Consider the following 20,251-nt stretch of genomic DNA (forward strand, 5'->3'; position numbering starts at 1 on the left):
CGGTATTCATAAAAACCGACAGTTCAGAAATAGGGATGATAAATGAGCCGAGCCTGAGCTCGTTACAAGCCGAACATGAGTTGGCTTGCTTTCTAAAAAAAATTGCTTTCAAGTGTTTTTTTAAAGCTTGATAAGATTAAAATATATAATATATGTATAATATATATATATATATATATATATGTATATTGATGATAAAAGAAAACCCTCACCCATAACCGGGCGATTAATGAGCGTCTCTCTGCAAGGAGCATTAATTGCCCCAACTGTAATAAAGCAACAACAGCTCCCATGCATGCACCAATGGGTTTTGATCCTCAGCCTTCAAAATTGAACCGAGCTCAATTTTGAGTTAGATCTGAAAGTAGGGGATGGTTCAACTCATATATATAATGAAAGAAAACCCTCACAAAAAAATGGGTCACTTAATGGGACCGTCTATGAAAAGTAAAATTTTAGGATGAGGACATGACCATCAAGCCATACTTGCCACAACTGTGTTAGAGCAACAACAGCTCCCATTCAGCAACAAAATTGACGGAACCTCGCTGATCACATGGGTAACCACCACTGTGGTCATGTATAAAATATATATGTAAAATAAAGCTATACGAGCCTGTCATGTTCGTTGGATCATTTACCTAAACGAGCAGCCTCGTAGCTCGGCTCTCTGGGCTCAGATTCTGAGCCGAGCTGAACCGCGAGCTGACCTACTGTCAGATCTAATCCAAAAATGCATGGGTCAGAGCCGGGCAATTATGTCCCACCCACATGACAAAGGTCATCACTTGTCAATACAGAAAAAGGAACGGGTTGTGCTGTCATTTACGTGCTAAGAAACCAACCCTCAAAACCTTATCCCCTTCCACTTCTTAGTTCTGAGAGAGACGTCCTTCACCTTACGCCTCAAATTTTAGAGAGAACCAAATTACACTACACAAACCCTCTTCATCCTTTCCTCCAAATCGAGTGAGAGACCCCAAAACCATTCTCACAGAAGACCAATTGGAGAGAGAGAGAGAGATGGCCACCCATCTATTTTTACCATCTTTAAAACCACCCAACCCTTCCTCCTTCATCCCCACTGCACCCACCAGGCTCAGGCTCGGACTCAACCCGAGAAGGACCAAGGCTGGCCCCTTACCGAGCGTCAAGGGCTACAAGGTGAGGATCGAGCACAAGGGGACGAGCACGACGATGGAGGTGGGCGAGGACGAGACCATCCTGGCGAGGGCGCTGGAGGAGGGGATGGAGGTGCCGCACGACTGCAAGCTCGGGGTGTGCATGACGTGCCCGGCGCGGCTGGTGAGCGGGGACGTCGACCAGAGCGAGGGGATGCTCAGCGACGATGTCATCGAGCGCGGCTATGCGCTGCTCTGCGTCTCCTACCCGCGCTCCGACTGCCACGTCCAGACCATCCCCGAGGAGGAGCTCCTCTCCCTGCAGCTGGCTACCGCCAACGACTGACATCTGCTGCTTCCCTTGGCTTCGGTCGCTTCCTTTTCTTCTTCATTTATTTGTCTTCTAAGCTTCATTGATGCTTGTTTGTTGGCTGCACTGTTTGGTTGTCTTGGTTGAGAGAGAGAGAGAGAGAGAGAGAGAGAAATTTTGGTGTGCTGATAAGATTTTGGTTCTTTACGGTTGATATTTAGTGCTTTTTCTTTTCAGTTTTTAAGACATGGATAATGTCGTCGGTTATTTGGTGGCTCCCCCTTGCCCAAATATGAGAGTCTGGTTCTGAACCAATACTTTGATGGTTCTCCACCGCCAATATAGATGTGGAGCTACTCCTGTTGTCTTCAGCAAAACTAGTTGTCGGGCTCTTTACAACAGATATGGTGACCATTTTGAGTGCATAATTGCCCGTCTAATGATATTGAGGGCATTTTCTTCAGATTGACCAGAGAAACCTCCCTCGTCTTTTTCTTTCACCTATAAAGTTCCAATAATGGTGGCACTCAAAAGGCAGTTCTCCAAGGAAATACGTAGGTCTTGAAGAAACAATTAGGGGTTTTCAATTGAACATTACAGAGAATTTTCGAATAGTTTTCCGAACAAGCTTTTAATTTGGTAGATAATATAAAAGAAACTACAGCGAAGGCTATGAACTTAAATCTGTGTACTGACTCCTAATAGAATTATTTGGATTCAGATATGAATGAAAACATTTTATCTACTGATAGCGACTAAATCAGAGTATTATCAAACGCACGCCCCTGTTGCCACGGCCATAGATATTGGTATTTAATGAATACGCCTCAACGACCAATATTTAACATGCCAAAATTGCCAAAAGATAGTCGTTAAAAAAACAAAGCATAGTTACCCTTTGTAAGGTTCCATGATAAAGTCATGTTCATAAACTTGACCGTACTAATGACATGTCTAATGCCTAGATAAACCTGGCAGAAGCAATTAGGGAACTTCACCTTGTGTTGAGACGTTGCAAGTTTGAATCCCTAAGGTAGTTATATCATTGGTAGGGGTCTACCTAACCCCAGCTTTCTCTGTTAAAAAAAAATAATGTGGCTATAATGAGAAAATAATTCCTAAACCTACACCAACGGGGACCGGCTCCTTTGGTAGGAGTTGTTAGTGCACGTCACCTTGTGTTGGGACGTTGCAAGTTCAACACCGAATAGTGCCTTGTATAACCGGTGGGGTCTGCCTAACCCCAGCTTGCCTATCAAAAAGAAAATCCTAAACCTATCGATCATGAACCGAGTTCCACTACGTTGGCAAAACTTCAGCAACACGCACATAAACTACGGGAACTTGAGCGTGTACTACTGCTGTGATATCCAAATTACCCAAGAAAAGCAAGAAGCAACTTGAAAGGTTAATCTAAAACCAGTGACTGAAATATTGCAACCCACTTTGAAATGGACCGGCCGTTACACGTTACATAAGCCCTGCAGATTTTGCATTCGTTATCCTGCAATTTGTGGCATCCCTTATAAAAAATAAAACCCTCGAAAGGCCACTCAGAAGGATGGAGTTCTCAGAGTACCTTCAAATGCAGCAGTTTGAAGGACAACTATGTGGCTATTATGGTTAAGACGATGGCCGGTAATCTCTTGTAACAACAAACCAAACAGGCTCCCCAAGAATCAGAGTTTCTGAGCAACTTACAAAAAGGACCAATGGATTCCAAGACTTAAGATTCAATAGTGCTGGAGGAACTACTAGATGCATAATGACTACAACTGAAATTGAAGCTTTATCAAGAACTGTAAAAGAAGAAATTGAACTCCCTTTTTCACAAATCCCAATTATTCTCACAATTTAGATGGTAACCTTCATTTTTCTAGCAGGAAATACACATGATTTCACAATCAGGAAAAGAAAAACTAGTGAAGAAATGAAGGGAATTTGAACTTAAGTTTCCCAAATTCCCCCATTAATATTATGGTATTCTACATTCCCGAGAATTGAACTCCATAATCCTCATCATAACCAAGGTAAATTAAAATTACGAAAAAGAAGAGAGAACCAAAGGCTAAAGTATGAAAATCATGCAAAGCTTTTCCAGCTTAAGCTATGACTAATATCTTACCCAGGCTGGTCTGCAAGCAGTCCACTTAAAAGTCGGATACAAACTGGCCAGAGCACTGATACTACAGCAACAAAGCACAGGAAGAATCAAACTCCTTCAAAACATGATATCAGAATCTTTAGAAGTCCCAAGCAAAATGAACTTGAAAAGAAGAGGGTGGGCCATTGAGAGGCAAATGCAGCCATCAGATAAAAGCAAAATGTATTCAAAAAGGGGAAGGACCGCCATTGAAAGGAAAACACGACCATCAGATAAAGCTAATCATCTAACAGAGCCCCACCAAGATTGATTTTTGCAATGGGGTACAAAGGAGCAGCAGGGTATTTTGAAAAAACAAGACACAATGGAGAAGAGAAACCCTAAATGCTAAGCATCTTCCCAGTACCCCGAGATTCCAAAGAAAAGAATACTTCAATGATGACCACAAATCTTTACACCAAAATACTAAAAATTTCCTGAAGGTTACATAACATCGAAGTAAATGATAGTTTGAGTGACATAAGAGGAAATGACAAAAAGTAGTGATACTTATGCTGAGTGTTTGGTGAAATAAACGTCTGGGTGGTGAACCCCCAGAAGCCTAGGGTTCTAATTTCACAAGGGCTTAAAACAATAAACAAATAAACAAACAAAAGAGAGCCATCCCAAAATCCACCAAGCAACTCATGTTCCTTTACATAGTCCAAAGCAAATCTGCCAAGGTACCAATTAGAGATACATGCATTTCTAAATAATTTAAACTGATCTATTAGTGAAGTATATCTGGCAAAATTTTAAAACAAGGCTAATGGTCTTATAGTGCTTAGGATCAAAAGCATCATTCCCTTACCCCCACAATCAATACTGACCATCAGTCTGATAGATCAAAATCACTTCTGCTCTTGATCACAGCCTTCTTCCGAAGATCAAAATCCACTTTTTCCAAGTCAAAAGCAGTACCAATGTACCCATAAAGGACACGCTTCTTCTCACCAGTCCGTTCATCCACTTTCACAAGCTCAGGATTCTTGTCATCATCGCCACCTGAATGTGACGCCTGTACACGTAACCACGCCCTACGCCCATGATTCTCTTTATCAAAGAACTCAGCAAGGTGCTCACACTCCCTCAGCCCTGCTGGAGTGGCAGCAAATTTCACCAGTGTGACACCAAGATGGCCATCCTTGCCATACATGGACTTTGATTTTCCACCACCGAAACCAAGTTCTAGAATATCAGAATCACAAAACTTGCATTAAACTACAATCAAGTGAAGACAGATAGACTGACCAATGCCCAAGAAGAGTATAACCGCAACAAATGATGCAAAGTAAATCATTGAGAAATGGATTCAATTTATGCAACAGAATGTAATGTCTCCAAAACAACCCTTCTCTCATGTACTTACTGCAGACTCCTGGGAGATGGCATTTCCACAAACAGTTAAGAGTGGAAAGATGGATGCCAAGGTTATCAGCTATCTTGGCAAGATGCCTAAAGATGCAGGGACACCATGACAGGTTTGTCAATATTACAAGGTGACCAAGGATCCAGAGACACTGACAAGATTGTATATAGTATATACCTAGAACTTAGCATACTATCATACCATTGAATCTTCACCTTGGTAAATGTATATAACTGTATATTTTGACATACACCATGTATTTGAGTGTCCAGTTCTGGAGAAAGGGAACCAGTTTCCTAAAGACCATATTCCAGCAGAGATGCTAGGATGATCACATGGTGACTCAAGGCAGACCATCTTGACCACACTGTAATGTGAAAACAGAAATTTAACTGCAAGACGTTGCTCTATGCTGAAAATACCTCCCAACTCAATTCGCTTTGTCCAACAGCGAAGCACTATGTCGAGTGATGCAATAAGTGACAGCCACTGGTCAATAACTGATTGCATTTATTTGCTTCATATATTCCAGTATCACAAAGTGGACTGTGCAAAAAAGGACATGCTGAAGCAACACTAATGGCAATCACCATCACCTAATCATTGGCTAATACGAATTGAAACATGCAATTCCCACAAGGACGAGCCCCTTATGCCTACAAATAAAAAGGCAGCAGGAACAACAAATGACTGACAAGGTCAAAGACCACTAAGGCAACATCACTCTTGCAACACTCAGGCTTGTTTATTTTCCCTATTTCTTTTGACCAGAATTTGGCAATCTTTGGAAACGAGCAGGATTACAAGATGGGAGCCTGCTTCATCTAAACTTGGAACAGAGTAAAGTGAAATGAAAAATTATATGCTGCATATCTGGTATTACAGATAGTTCCTACAGCAGATAACGGAAGTCAGGAATAATCATATATAGGATTCCTGTTCTAAAAACTCTTAACAGAAAATGAAGATGATTGACTAGGTTACCCGTACAACAAATGGAATGATAAGCTAAAAACCCTAAATATAAAAGATTGCCTATAGTTGTTAAAGTGTACCAAATGATGCATGATCAGAACAGAAAGGAGACCAAGTTCGCAAAGCAACACAAACAGTGGAACAACGGGAACAAGAAAGGGTTCAAGGAGCACCCAATAGAGTGGACTTAGTCAATTTGGTAGCCAGATCATCATAGGTCTGATTACAGATATACTAAATAAGAAGCATGAAGATTATTGTTTGCTAAATGAGAATCCATTCGCTATAAGTACCAAAACTAATCTAAAAAAAGCAATCTCAAGCTTGCTCATGAGGGAAACCTTGAACTGACAAGAAGGAAAAGAACCTTTCATGGTGTTGTATGGAAACAACAATATATAAACAGAAAAGGATGAAAGTAACACATGCATCCTAGAATTCACTCTTAGTAAATAAGAATAGATGCATCATGATTTTCAATAAAAAAGAAAATAAATCAAGGCAAGTAAAAAACTGTGACAGGGATATGGCGGAATATGAGGATATATCCATTTTTATGAAACTCTCCATTCCAGTGCTATGCAAGGGAATAAGGAGAGTAAATATAGAACAGTGTGAAAATGACCACAAAAATTAAAACAGATCGATATAGGATGAGATTCAAGTCCAAAAGGAGCTGAATAGAACAATGGTGGCTAAAATACAACCAAATCATCATAAAGATCTGTCTTTATATATAATTAAGCTTTCAGCACCATACCCCATTCTAAGGAACATCAAAAGGGACATAGATCGGAAGGAACCAACTTGGACATCTAATTAGCATTCTACAATTGATAGCAATAATCTTTCAAGGAACCAGGCATATTCCACACAAAGGATGTCTTCCACCAGAAAGCAATCTCATTGAATCAGCTTCTCTGACAGTAGCAGATAACAATTTCAACACTATCAAAAAAAGAAAAACGGAAAAGGAAAACCTACACAGCATAAATTCCTTCACCCAATCGTATTATAACAGAATGTGCTCAAACTAGCACAGAACCTTGCAAACCAGTATTGTCAGTCATGGATTGCATATATCTAGAGACCTCAGCACACTGCACAAATATATAGATGCAGGTGCAGATGTGGGCGCTGGTAATGGATGTGGCACTTTCAAAATCTTGGGTACAGGAGCATGCAGAGTATATATATATATAGTCTTATTTTACACACATTTCTACACTGATAAAATAAAAACAATTATCATCAATTCATCATCAACCAAACCTAGACCTGGATGCGTGGGCCCAGGTTCACCCGAACCCAGATGAGGAGGGGAGGAAGAGGAACAACAAGAGAGGAGGAGGAGGAAGAAAGAGAGGAAAGGAGGAAGGAGAGGAAAGGAGGAACAAGAGAGAGTTACCTCGCTGGCCACCGAGCTTGTGCCGAGGAGGAGGAGGAGCGTAGAGGGGAGGAACAAGGAAGAGGAGAGCACCAGGAGGGGGGAACCATGCCCGAATCCACTTTTCTGTGTTTTTTTACTTTATTAATACTAGAAAAAGGACAAAATTGGAATCAGTCAACTTGGACACATATAGCCTTGGGTGCAGGTTGACCGCACCCAGTGAGGCGAGACTAGTGTCCTGATGCACTGAGTGCTGCACTGGCAGGGTGTGTTAGGCTATATGAAGAGTCCATGTGACATAGCTGCCCAACCAGTCACCAATATATCTCTGTACATAAGTTTATCTAGCTAAGATTTGGTCAAATGTTGTCTTGTCGAAAATATTATTCATGGCTACATATAAAAGCATTATGGGTCATATAAGTGGCCACATATGGAGAACAAACGCATAAAGATCCATGAATCAATATGCAGACCATGACCTAAAAGAAGGAAATCTGGCAACCATGGCATGGAAATCTAAACCTCAAACAAAAGTCAAAATTGTAGCATAAGAAATATGCACACAAATGCATCATCAGAAAGCATGAGAATTGCTAGCAAACACTAGGCTGGTGGAATAGCCATCTAGTGTCAGGGAGAGTTCAGTAAAGTGTGCTCATTACATAGAAGTTGCAATTATCTAACACAAACAGCAAAAGATGTAAAACAAGGTATCAGATGTAAGGACAGGCATAGAGTCACCTTTGACAAGTGTTATATGAAAGAAAGAGTAGCTTTATATGAAAGAAAGAGTAGCTCTTCCATCCAGGTCGAAGTGATTGGACAACCAAAGCTGTGGAAGTGAGGAGAACGTGTCTTCGAAGTACTGGCAGTTGAAGGACTAAACCAACACTTTTATAGGCTCTTCATGTTACAGGATTTCGAGATTGTTAGAGATCAAAGTCGTTAGAATATGCAGAACTGGGCACGATAGGAGGTGCACCTTCACCAAGCCTTTCTAACATGGAGTTCAATAACTCCACAATCAGAACAAGCTGTTATATCATCTCATCAACTAGTGCTATCCGGTAGAAGAAAATTCCATGTATATTCCTTTCATAGAATCATTACCAAACCTACAAAATCACCATTTTCACCAACAATGCCCTAGAAGACACAGAGCCCAATTGCCCATTGTGTTGTTGTTATCAACCATAGCAAGTGCTTAACTTCAGATATCAACAGGCTCTTGTAATGAGTTTGACAAATCCACTTATAAAAAAATTCCCAGAACTTGTATCATGTTTCTCACCTACCTGGACAGAGTTGGAAATAATCACATTCACTCAGTTCCTCTAGGATGCAGTTGCTTGCTAACATAGGAGAAAGAGTTGTAAATCACATCACAAATGATGGATCGTCTTAGCCTGTAAGAGAGCTTGGTCAGAAAGGAATAACATCCTTAAGACAAGTTATCCCTACAAAGTAGAGGGTAGTCCATCTCAACTTATGGCCAAAAGAGAAGCCAAAGGCAAACACGACCTTTCTCGTGACACGACCGGCAGTCTAGCACCACCTTGAGGCTCGGAGTGCACATGCCCAGCCACTCCCACGTGCATTGCCAAGTCAGCCGCACAAGTGGCAAACTGCCCAGCTGAGTTGGCTAAGTGGTTTGAGAGTTTGTTTTGGTTTTTAAATTCGCTGGTTTTGTTAATAATGGTTTTGGTTGTTGTAATACCAGACTTGAGCTCTACAAATAGCTCCAGTCTGGCACCAATGGAGGTTATGGAATTGAATTGAAATTCTCTCCCATAGAGATCTTAGGATCTCTGAACCATCGGGCTCAATCTAAGGCCATCTCAGGCCGAGCTCATAGGCTAGCTCGCCCCATCGAAAGATCAAGCAAGCTAGATATAGGCTTAGCTTACTCGATCGGGTAGCTAGAGGTTACTTGATCATCCCTGGTGGGCAGTTTGCCAATTCTGGTGAGTGTCTCAGCAAATCCAGTGCCATGAAACGACAACTGATCCATCGTCACCCTGTAGCAGCTGAGGGATGCACACATTCAGAGGTTCAGCAGAGGAATCCAATGACTGTCGACTGGCAGGGCCCCTATCACACGTCCGGTTCTATGTCACATGGGTGCAGGTGCGGGTGCGGCGCAATTTCAAAATTTTTGGACATGGGGACACAGCTAGATATATGTATATATATTTTTAAAAAAAATATATCTAAAGACTGTGTTGTTGACTATGCAGCTGCACAATCTGCTAATGACTGTGCAGTCACAGTATATATATTTTTAAAAAAATATATAAAAGATCAATTTTTTTAGTTTTTATACATCTTTTGCACTAAAAATGGAGAAAAATAGACTCAGTCAAAGTTGACCAAGTCTATAAAGTGGACGGACTCGGCCCAGGTGCGTTGACAGAGTCTGACACCCCGTATCCAAAGCCGTACCGAGTCTGTGTGACATAGGTCTGGTGAGTCCTCAGTCTCGAGTTCTTTGCTAATTTCACATAATTAGTGTGCCATAGCCTTGAGATCAGAGATTCGATCTTCATTTTCGTTCTTTTGTAATTGTTTTGCATCAATCTGAGTGACACACTTTGTCTGATCATCTCGATCGGATCGGAGATACTCGCTGCAGCCGAGATCTAGTCGTCAGTGATGCAACAGAGATTTTGAGTGCAATTCCGGCCATCTCCAGACGTGATTGTGGAAGAGGATCCCAGATCGGTGATCTCCATCACCAGAGCTATCGATGTGAGTGCTCAAATTGGCAATCAGTCGATCTGCACAGTATGGCCATGTGAACACCTGCAGCACGAAGCGCAAGCGAGCGCCAGGCTACCGATGTGAGTGCTCGAGGCTACCGATGTGAGCGCTGGGCTACCGCAGGCTTCACACTCCTCTTTCGGCAAACCGCGCGCAAATTTTCCAGGCGATATCAGATCTGCCGGCAGACCTGCCCCTCCGCATTGATTGGAGTGATCTCTGCCGGAGAATTCTTCACCAGCGAGCCCTGCATCGGTGAACACACTCACTGCACGCCCTACAGGCTTGTAGCACCTCTGTCGCACAGACAGCATCCTACTCGAGCACTCTGTGTTTTCTGGCCGATCGCTGGAGTTTCCATTGGCAGCGACTCCAGATCAGTTGGCACACCACCACTTGAGCACCGTTTGGGCCAAGAACGCGGAGCGAATCCTCGCCAGTGGCCTCAGCGCTGGTGAGCCTCCTCCATCCTGCACATGTGGTGAAAACAGCAGCACAGTGACCGCCAGCCATATGTGGCAGCATAGATCCGACTTCCTCAGCTTCCACCGGCCGATCCGCACACATTTGCTGTGCGTTCTCTGCATTTTTTCCAGCAACCAACCTCTTCTAGAGCTTTTGGTCCCCAGATCGCCGGGAGCTTTGACATAGGATGAATAAACTGTCGGGCAGTTAGTACTGACCATGATTACCGCCTGTGCACTGCCAGCCAGCCGCAGCATCCCAGGCATGGAGCGAACACACTCCGCAACTGGGAGTTGCCTCAACCAGCTGTGGCAGCTCTAGCCCTCACGCCAGAAGAACCACAACCAGCAGCAAGTGCTGCAGCAGCCACAACACCAAGGAGCAACACCGCATGTGCAGCATCACATGCGCACTGCAGTACAGCGCACCACATCACTTGGCAACCACTGCAGCGCCTAAGGACCCCGCGTGCCCCAGCGTGCAGTGCCCTACTGAAGACCTCACACACAGCAGTGTGGTGCATCAGGCCCCGCAACCCCTTGTGCGCGCAACAAAGCACACAGCACACTCAGAGCCCACGCGCGCGGCACAACCACAGGGCCACTGTCAGCGACAGGGCGGCCCGAACACACTTGGACCCGCACCTAGCCAATTTGACTCATGGGTTTTTGGAAGTGTTGCACAGTGTTTAGGCATTGTTTTGGCCCAATATTGCTCAGTAGGGCCTTGTAAAACCGGGACTGCAAACCCAGGTAATTTGTGCTTGTAACTAGCCAAAGGCTAGCCAAGTCCCCCATTTTCAGTTTGTACTTGTTTTTCTGTTGTGTGAGGCCAACTTTGTACGGCTGGACCTATTCCCTAGTGTCCTACGTGCGCTAAGAAAACAAGCACACATTAGGGAGGTTCTACGCCGCTTTGGCCTAGTCTTGGTCCACAATAGTGTAGACTCCTACCTACCACGGCAAGCAGGGTCAGATTTACTTTACTTAAATATGTCTACCTCAATGCAGGTGAAAAGATAGGCATATATGCTAGTGCTTTAGTGTGTTTAATATAGTCTCCTCCACAAGTCAGAAGAGCAGAAAAAGTAAAATCGAAAAGCTAAAAGTGTTGAAGCATCTACATAAACCCATCTACTAAAATGAACTTTAGTGCAATTAAACTTCTCATAGATATAGCAATCGTCATGTACACCGAGCAAATGGCCAATGCGCAAAATAGAAAACAATCAAAGGCCACCTTGGACAAGAGGGAACTCCTCAACCATGTACAATTAAGAGACCAGATGATTAACTCGATCCTCAGAACAACAATATAGAGAACATGAACATTTAGGAGTCCAGAGTAGTTGTCTTCGTAAGATAAAATCTAATTACATTGAATGTTATTACAGAAGAAATCATCCAGTAAATAAGCACCAAGACAACTTTAACCATGTCAAAAAGGAAAAAGGATGTGGCACAAGTACTCATCAAGAACAGGTCAGAAGACTCAGAACAACATGGTTGCAGTGTGTAACAATGATGGGAAATGGGACAAACCAAATAGAACTCACTTTTGTGTACGTTGCAATTTAATTCAACAATCACAAAAAAGAAAAGTATTAAGAGCAAGTTGCAACAAACATAAGGCAGATTTCCAAGAAAAATTCCATGATAAAAAAGATAAGTATTTCACCTTTACTCATCAAGAACAGGTCAGAAGACTCAGAACAACATGGTTGCAGTGTGTAACAATGATGGGAAATGGGACAAACCAAATAGAACTCACTTTTGTGTACGTTGCAATTTAATTCAACAATCACAAAAAAGAAAAGTATTAAGAGCAAGTTGCAACAAACATAAGGCAGATTTCCAAGAAAAACTCCATGATAAAAAAGATAAGTATTTCACCTTTAAGTCTGGTATCCATCTCCCTGTTGCCCATCCCATCCGTGCGACCATCCTTTCTCTTTCCAGTGCCAGTGTTTTGAATAATGACTAGTGGTGGCCATATAACAAGATCGTCTCTGTTTGCTGCTGCATCATCAGGAGACAGAGATTGGTATACTTTTGAGTTTTCTGGTTGCTTTGCATAGCTCCATCCCATCAAAACACACAAAGCTTTGTGTAGGCCAAGGTGATCACTGCGCAAGTCAGCATTTTGTGCATTATATGCATGCATAATAAGACTATGCATATCCACAAAATCCTTTGAAGTCCTGTGCCGATCATATCACAAATAAAAGATTATTAAATATGATAAACATGAAAGTTCCTTGAGAGATTATAAACCAAGAAGGGAAAAAGGATGCCAGGTAACTCATAGTTAATGGGTATAAGAACATGGAAAATATACAGAAATTTCAAGCTAATAAGACCATAATACTTAAATCATCAAGTGGCAATAAATTGATTACAATCAAATGACACACATCTTAATGGAAGCCAACATAATTCAGTGTCGTAACACTATAGATGCACATTGTTCCCGACACACTCATCTGTACTTATTATAAACATGAATGCTTTCATACAAGAACACACCGCATTTTTTAAAGTCAGAATCCCGATATACATAAGCAAAAGGTTAGCCTAAGTTACATCATACAGGAATGACACCGGTGTGCAAGGCCATTGATGGATACTTCTCAAACTCCAAATAGTAAAGACAAAATCTAACATTACCAAAACCAATCAATTAAATCACCACATGAAGAGTGATCATCATCATGATGATCTTGGTACCTATTTCAAATAGTAAAGCTAACAAATACACATAATTAGTATAACATATCCCCAGTCATTCCATCACATTTCATCATTGAGCAAGGACTTCACGGAAGACTGAATACTTGTAAGGCCACCAATCAACATGTTCAATGTAGCACAATATTCAGGATCTAATATTGCAATGCCAAAAACTTCCCATATGTTACATATTTAATTAGATCATAAAAGATTTTCAAGTTTGAATCTAGCATAGCAAATCAAAGAAGATAAAATATCTGCCTGTGGAATTTTATTTGGCCTGGCAATAGTATGTATAGTTGCTGCCACTCATGGCAGAAATTGCAAATCCATCTGTTCACAACCAGCAAAAGAGAATTAAGGTGACAACATCACTGCAAACGTAAAGCAGTACTGCAGTAGTATAAGTACACAAAGAGGCATGCACAATCACCAACAGTTTTTTTTATCATGCAACATGATTACAAACATACATCTGCAGCACTCAGGACTCAACATCATAGTTATACGTACAGGAACACGACCAGTCTAGAACAAGATAAAAAATGTGAAACTTTCTATGATGCGACATAAGCACCCAAATACACGTATATGTGTGTAGGCACACACACATTCCAAAGACAGAGAAGGCATATAATATTTCTGCTACATCTTGGTGTGATTATGATTAAAACAGTAATCAATCTCAAGAAATAAGGTAAAACAGAAAAGAATGGAGGATTGTACACAATCCAGTAGAATGAGGAAGAATAAGGAGAAGGAAAGAGATGTAAGGCACGATTATACTACAAACTGGCATCAATATAAGATGTCCTTTTACGCATCCCACGGCAAGAACAAGAACAACCAGTAAGTCCCTGGTACACATCAAGTCTAGGCGCACATCAAGAATATGCTTTGGTAGGAGCAAAGAACAGTCTATATAAGATATTGTTTTAAGCCTGTAACAATTATATAAGTAAATCTGGTGTTTGCAATCAGTTAATCCCCAGTGCATATCAAGTCTAGACGCACATGAAGGATATGCGCAGCAGGAGAAAAGAACTGTCTATATAAGATTTATTTTCAAGTCTAAGAAATATATAAATGAATCAGTTAATCCATCCAAACATTAAATTGATTGTTAAATTACAAAAAGTATCTTTGCTTAGTAGATACATCCCTAACACATGAAATACTGCAAGAGCAAACAAACAACCAGTAACACGCTGGTTCACATCAAATCTATAACTCACCAGAAGATTATGCCTCCATAGGAGCAAAGAACAGTCAACATAAGACTTCTTTTTAAGCCCGTAATGAGTATATAACTAAATCTTCCCATCTATAACAATAATTAAATTGGTGCTTTAAAAAGAAAAACATCCTTGCTTAGTAGACAAATCCCCAACACATCAAATACAGCAAGAACAATAAAACAACTAGTTTGTCATGCACATCTAGCATAGACTAACATGAAGAATGTGCCTCAGTAGGAGCAAAGAATAGAAAAAGTTTCTAGAGAAGTACAGGAGACACTTCTGGAATGCTCAGCAAGAACCAACACAATGCATATTTGGACTATGCAGAAGATAGAATAACCAATCATCAAACAGTACAAACAAAGAAAGGGAGAAAGATGTAAGAAACAATAAATTGAGATAAATAGGACCAAGGACCCAATGTAAGTAAACAAGCAGCATCAAGATTACTTCTGCGTCATGTATATATATTGCATTGGATTTGAAGGGAACAAAGAAGGATGCAACATAAACCCAGTATGTGTTCACTTCAGATTGAATGAGGATTATGAAAAACTACCAAGAGAACAAAAATCCGCATCCATATATGGCATCCTGTAGGTTGAAGCCATCCAGCATGACAATGTGCTGCATTGCTTGAAAAATGAGATTACACAAAGAAATTTATTATTAGAAGTTGTTTAATGATGACAATAAACAGAGTTACAATTTTTATGCCATTCTGTACAAAGTTTGACACTGGCTAGTACAAACAAATTGGACAGGATGGGTTGTCTGCAATGTGAAAGCAAATGGTTGGATCAAATGATCACAGGAAACACCAATAGCTAGACAAGAGAAAGGGAAACTGAAGTATACAGCACATTGTTCTTTTGAAAATAATTTTAGAAATAACACATTTTCAAGCATGAAGAACAATCCAAAATTAGAACACCAAATTGAAGAAAGAAAATCAGCAAGATAAATGTAGAAGTCGCATAACAAAAATTGCCTTAACCACTCTATATAAACAGCAGAAACGACACTCAAACAGATGCACTTCTCCAATAACTGAAGAAGATGGCATGTCCAAGATATGAAGTCTGGTACCTATTTAAACTTTCATATACATAAACATTCACCAGCCCGTAAATATGCATGTGAATCAGATGTTGTCACGTGCTGGTGAAGGGTAATAGTGATTATCAGTAAAATACTAGCAGCAATAGCACTAAGAATAAAAGAAATGCTGCCCCAACGAAAACCACTAAGGTTTCGTTGAGGACCTTTAAGAATGTAGGTCCATGTGCATGACTATGGAAAGATCATGTGCATGGCATCCTCATGTGTTTATGCCATTCATGCTCACTGCCATCTTGCCTTTTTTCCTCAAAGCAATCAGCAGGCACTATCCATCTAACATTGTTTAACATGCAGTCTTGTGGTGTCTCAAACATAAAAGGACACAAAGAAAGCACTACATCACGACTCAACAGCAAAGAAAAAGACAGTAATGACATGGAAAGCCCCAGTTTCTTTTGCATAACCCGCCAAGAAACGCTGTTACCAATTCAAATAAATGCTAGACTATAATTGGAAGTATCCTCACAACATTGACATCTCCATTCCAATTTCACATGGCTCCGCATCTATACAAACCTTACAAACTTGCCTCCTGAACCCATTGATTTCACATATCTTTCCAACTTTCACCATCTTTTGAGGCCCACCGCCTCTCCAGAGAATAGAAGACATCCTCCCAGATTGTACAACAAGAATATTTTGAATCCAAAAAAGGATAAGTAATTCCCGTAACTATTACCACCAACCATGCAAATAGACCTGGACCTTTAAACGCAATTCAAGGGCCTGGAGAGCTTTGATTGTGTTTCTGTGATATGCGTCAACACTAACAACAATTTGCCAATAGAACACCAATCCTAAAACAAATTCTTTTATAAAACCTCCCGATTCTTGACCGCTTCATTAAAACCTTTTAATTGAATTGGGGACGAGAAATAGAAGGACAATAGAAAAGAGAAACAAATAATCAGTTCAAACCTATTTGTTTTACTAACAAACCTGCCGCAGACGATGCACCGTAAAGGACCTGATTTGCCATCGTCGAGATAATCTTTCCTCTGAGCCATGTTCTCGTTCACAACCTTTGTGAGCCTAAGAAAAGCCTTCCTTAAAGCAACCTTGTCCACATCCCTCAGTGCCTCCAACGTGCTCTTCCCCTCGCCATCAACATCACCATGCCTCGAAACCTTTGGCAAGAACAATTCAGTCATCCCCCTACCGGAACCCGGTCTTGGAGGGCTGCTGGAGGCCCCTGGGAAGCCATTAGGGTTTCCATACTGCAGAAGCTGCTGCCGCCGCTGCCGCGCAATCTCCTCATCCCGAAATCGTGAGCCATAGAACCTATCAGGATCGCCGCCGAAACCTGCATCGTCGTCCCCATACTTCCTCTTCAAAGGATTATCCAAGTTCCAGGAATCCTCTCGGTTCCTTTCTCGCAGGAAACCGGAGTCGAAACCTTCGGGGCTGAACCTCGGCGGGAAGGGCTTATCCATCCCGATTCGGTCCAGGCCACGGGGATCACCTAGGCCAGGGTGAGAAGGACCGTACGGGTAGAGCCTGTCCTCCGGCGGTGGCCGGCCAGAGGGGAGATCAGGGACACCACGCGGGGACGGGTAGTCCGGCGGGAGAGCAAAGTACGAACGGACGCTTCCATCAGCCAAGACGATGGTCCGGCGTTCCAGCATGTGGAATCCGTAGGCAGGGGGCAGGGGATGGAGCGAGAACCCGCCTGTGACGTCAGGGCCAGCATCCGAAATGGCGAATGGAGGGCCGCCGGAGACCTGCGGAGGCGAGGGATTTATGAGAAGCTTTGACTGGCCGGCGGCTGCAGCAGAAGCGGCAGCAGCAGCAGGGGAGCGGGCGAGATCCTCCTTGGAGGGTTTGAGATCAGCGGAGAACTTCTCCGTCGGGGGATTGTTGCCCTCCCAGCGGCTCTTCTGGTTGGCCGAGGAAGAGGAAGAGGAAGAGGGCGGGACCTTCTGAGAGGAGGATTTTCCGGCCATGATTCCGGCGAGATACGGCAACACGGACGCAAGGAAAAAAAGGGAGGAAAAGAACCGAAGAAAGAATCTATCTCAGCATCATCGTTTCTTGCCGAAGAAGGAGAGACTCTAGGGCATCGAAAGAGAGCCCTCTTAGAGAATAAATAGACGACGACGCGACGGTAAGACAGAAATTTTGACGGGTTTTCTGCAAAAAAAATCGTTTTACAGAAAGCAACCTCAGTTTTAGCCTTTTAGGGTGTACAAACGGGTCGGGTTTGGTCCCACACTCGATCCAAAATTAACATATTTCCGGATACGGATTCTTAAACAAGATTCGAAATTATGCATTTGAATCTGATTGGAATTTAGTTGAATTTGTGCTTATGTTTTATTTGCGTGGATTTTTCAAAAACTCATATTCATGTCCTATTACTTGGATTTTCAGATCTCCTACTCATACCAAGAGTGCCAACTTTAGTATATTGGATACCTTGTTTGTGTGTACCAGGAGGGGTAGCTCGAGTATATCAGTGAAAGATTCATAAGAAGAAACCTTACCCAGTAAAACCTTATGGAGTGGTCTCGCTGCTCTCGCATATATATGGATATCGAGAATATCTAAAAAGTCTTATTTTTAAAAAAATTGGATCTGTATGATGATTGTCTTGTTTTGTAACCTAGTGACCCATGCCTATGGCCAAAGATATAAAAAAGGATATACAATTGGATCCTCCTAAGAATCCAAACTATAAGAAACAAGACCTAGGTTCGAGTAACTTCGATTTTAAGACTAACTCTGAATCTAGTCAACATAATCAATCATGACCAATCACTAGGTTACAAAAGGTTGTCATGGATCACAAGATCCAAAAGTTAGGAGATGATCGAAATGATCAAGGGTTGAATGTAGTTATACCAGTGGATTTGTATGATTAGTTGGAAGGAGGGTTCACATATTGAGAGAATGAACAAGAATAGTAAGTAATACATCTCCTAACCTTCCAAAAAGGGCAAACATATCCAAGATGGATTTGGATAAGTAAGAGAGATATGTCAAGAAGATATAGATAGTGTTGGGTTTCCCTCCTTTGTGGGATCCATTGGTTCGATGCAGAGTCAGTATCACTACAAAATTCCAAGCACGACGCTTGATCTTTTCGAGGATGATTTGAAGTATTCGTTGGATAGCGATTTGTAGAAGTCCTCTCAGTTGAATGGTGATTCAGTTGTTCAGAGTTGATTTGTCGATGAGGATTTGTGGTGAGTGTCTTTAGCTGCATAGCGATTTGTGGTTAGCGTTATGTGCTTCAGCCGAATGACAATTTGTGGTATCGCTGGATAATGATTTGTGGTTATCACTGGATAGCGATTTATAGTATCGCTGGATAGCGATTTGTAATCAAGTGTTTCAGGCGCATCGTAAGTTGTTCAAGACATTTAGTCTTCTGCATTTAATGTGAGTCTCGTCCTCTATTTAAGGGATGGATGAGAGAGAAATCTGAGTCGCTCTAGGAAAAGAGCGAAAAGCAGGAAAGAGAGAAAAACTTTTTTAGGGCACCGAAGGGTGCGGTGACAACAAAGCAAGAAGTGTTGTTGCACTTCTTTCAGGACAGTTTCCTCAAGTTGGTTCTTCAGATCATTCATTCTTTGTTCTTCAGTGAGGTATATCTTCTCGTTCATTTCGTTACACTTTTTGTGTTTGTAAGGCTTATATCTTTTGACCACTTTGTAATCTTTGTTTGAAGATAGTGGAAGTTGTTGACCTATTGATCGTCGTTGTCGTACCTCAGTTGAGAGGAAACCACATAAATCGTTGTGTGTTGTTTTTGTTTTCGTTGTTGGTTTGTTTTTTGTGGTTTTAATTTATTACATTGTCATTGCTTTATTGTTTCTATCGATTCACACTTGTGGGGAGATCCGATACGTCCGTTTTAACCCCAACATCTGGTATCAGAGCTTTGGTTCTTATATTTGTGTGTGAAGTCATGGAAAACAATGTCGAACGTATGATCAGTTTGAATGGCACAAACTGAATGACATGGAAAAACTAAAATGGAAGACTTCTTGGTTTGTAAAGATTTGGATGGACCCATTGAGGGTGTCAGTGGCAAACAAGAAGAAATGAAAGACGGCGAATGGAGAAAGCTATACCGAAAGGTAGTCGATTTTATTCGGCAGTGGATAGATGACAATGTTTTTCATCATGTATCCACAGAAATTTCGGCGCATGGTCTTTTGGTCCAAACTAGAGAGTCTTTATGAAAGAAAAACGACAGTGAATAAGGTCTTTCTATTTCGAAAGCTTGTGAACCTCAAGTATAAAGAGGGTGACTCTATTGCAAAACATCTAAATGAGATAAAAAACATTGTGAATCAGTTGACCACAATAAAAATCGCTTTTGATGATGAATTAGAAGCTTTGTTGCTCCTTAGTTCTCTTTATGATATTTGAGAAACCTTGGTGGTCACAGTCAGTAACTTTGTACCTAATGGAACGGTAACGATGAGTCAAGTTACCAGCAGTCTGTTGAATGAAGAGACCAGAAGAAAGTCAGCAGGTCCTTCTACCTCCGAGGCGCTTGTGATTGAAAACAGAGAAAAAAGCAGGAGTAAGAGCAAGGCTCCGCACTACCGTGGCAAATCGAGAGGTCACTCATACTTGAGCTCAAAGAAAGACGTCGAGTGTTATTATTGCCAC

At 41.6% G+C, this 20,251-nt stretch overlaps 2 protein-coding genes across 2 annotated transcripts; one reads left to right on the top strand and one right to left on the bottom strand.

Moving 5' to 3' along the window:
- Positions 1–884: 884 nt before the first annotated feature.
- On the top strand, positions 885–1,667 carry FDC1 (2Fe-2S ferredoxin-like superfamily protein). Its single transcript, XM_090018030.1, has one exon. It carries the CDS (start codon positions 1,024–1,026, stop codon positions 1,465–1,467), a length of 444 nt encoding a protein of 147 aa, XP_089874156.1. The 5' UTR covers positions 885–1,023; the 3' UTR covers positions 1,468–1,667.
- A 2,510-nt stretch (positions 1,668–4,177) lies between these two features.
- On the bottom strand, positions 4,178–17,687 carry LOC149829318 (uncharacterized). The gene is made up of 3 exons (XM_090018036.1): positions 16,568–17,687; positions 12,429–12,736; positions 4,178–4,762 (listed from the first exon to the last, which is right to left on the bottom strand). The coding sequence occupies exons 1-3, from the start codon at positions 17,569–17,571 to the stop codon at positions 4,407–4,409; spliced, it is 1,668 nt and encodes a 555-aa protein (XP_089874162.1). The 5' UTR covers positions 17,572–17,687; the 3' UTR covers positions 4,178–4,406.
- Positions 17,688–20,251: the final 2,564 nt, after the last annotated feature.

The sequence above is a fragment of the Nuphar pumila genome, chromosome 9 (assembly GCF_984573655.1).
Source record: "Nuphar pumila chromosome 9, dmNupPumi1.hap1.1, whole genome shotgun sequence".
Classification (NCBI taxonomy): Eukaryota; Viridiplantae; Streptophyta; class Magnoliopsida; order Nymphaeales; family Nymphaeaceae; genus Nuphar; species Nuphar pumila.

Excerpts from the sequence above, each read along its gene's own strand:
- FDC1 (XM_090018030.1), top strand. The coding sequence starts at position 1,024 with ATGGCCACCCATCTATTTTTACCATCTTTAAAACCACCCAACCCTTCC.
- LOC149829318 (XM_090018036.1), bottom strand. The coding sequence starts at position 17,571 with ATGGCCGGAAAATCCTCCTCTCAGAAGGTCCCGCCCTCTTCCTCTTCC. Across the intron at positions 12,737-16,567 it reads CGGTGCATCGTCTGCGGCAG|GACTTCAAAGGATTTTGTGG; the intron begins GTTTGTTAGTAA and ends TGATCGGCACAG. Across the intron at positions 4,763-12,428 it reads GATGGATACCAGACTTAAAG|AACTTGGTTTCGGTGGTGGA; the intron begins GTGAAATACTTA and ends CTGATATTCTAG.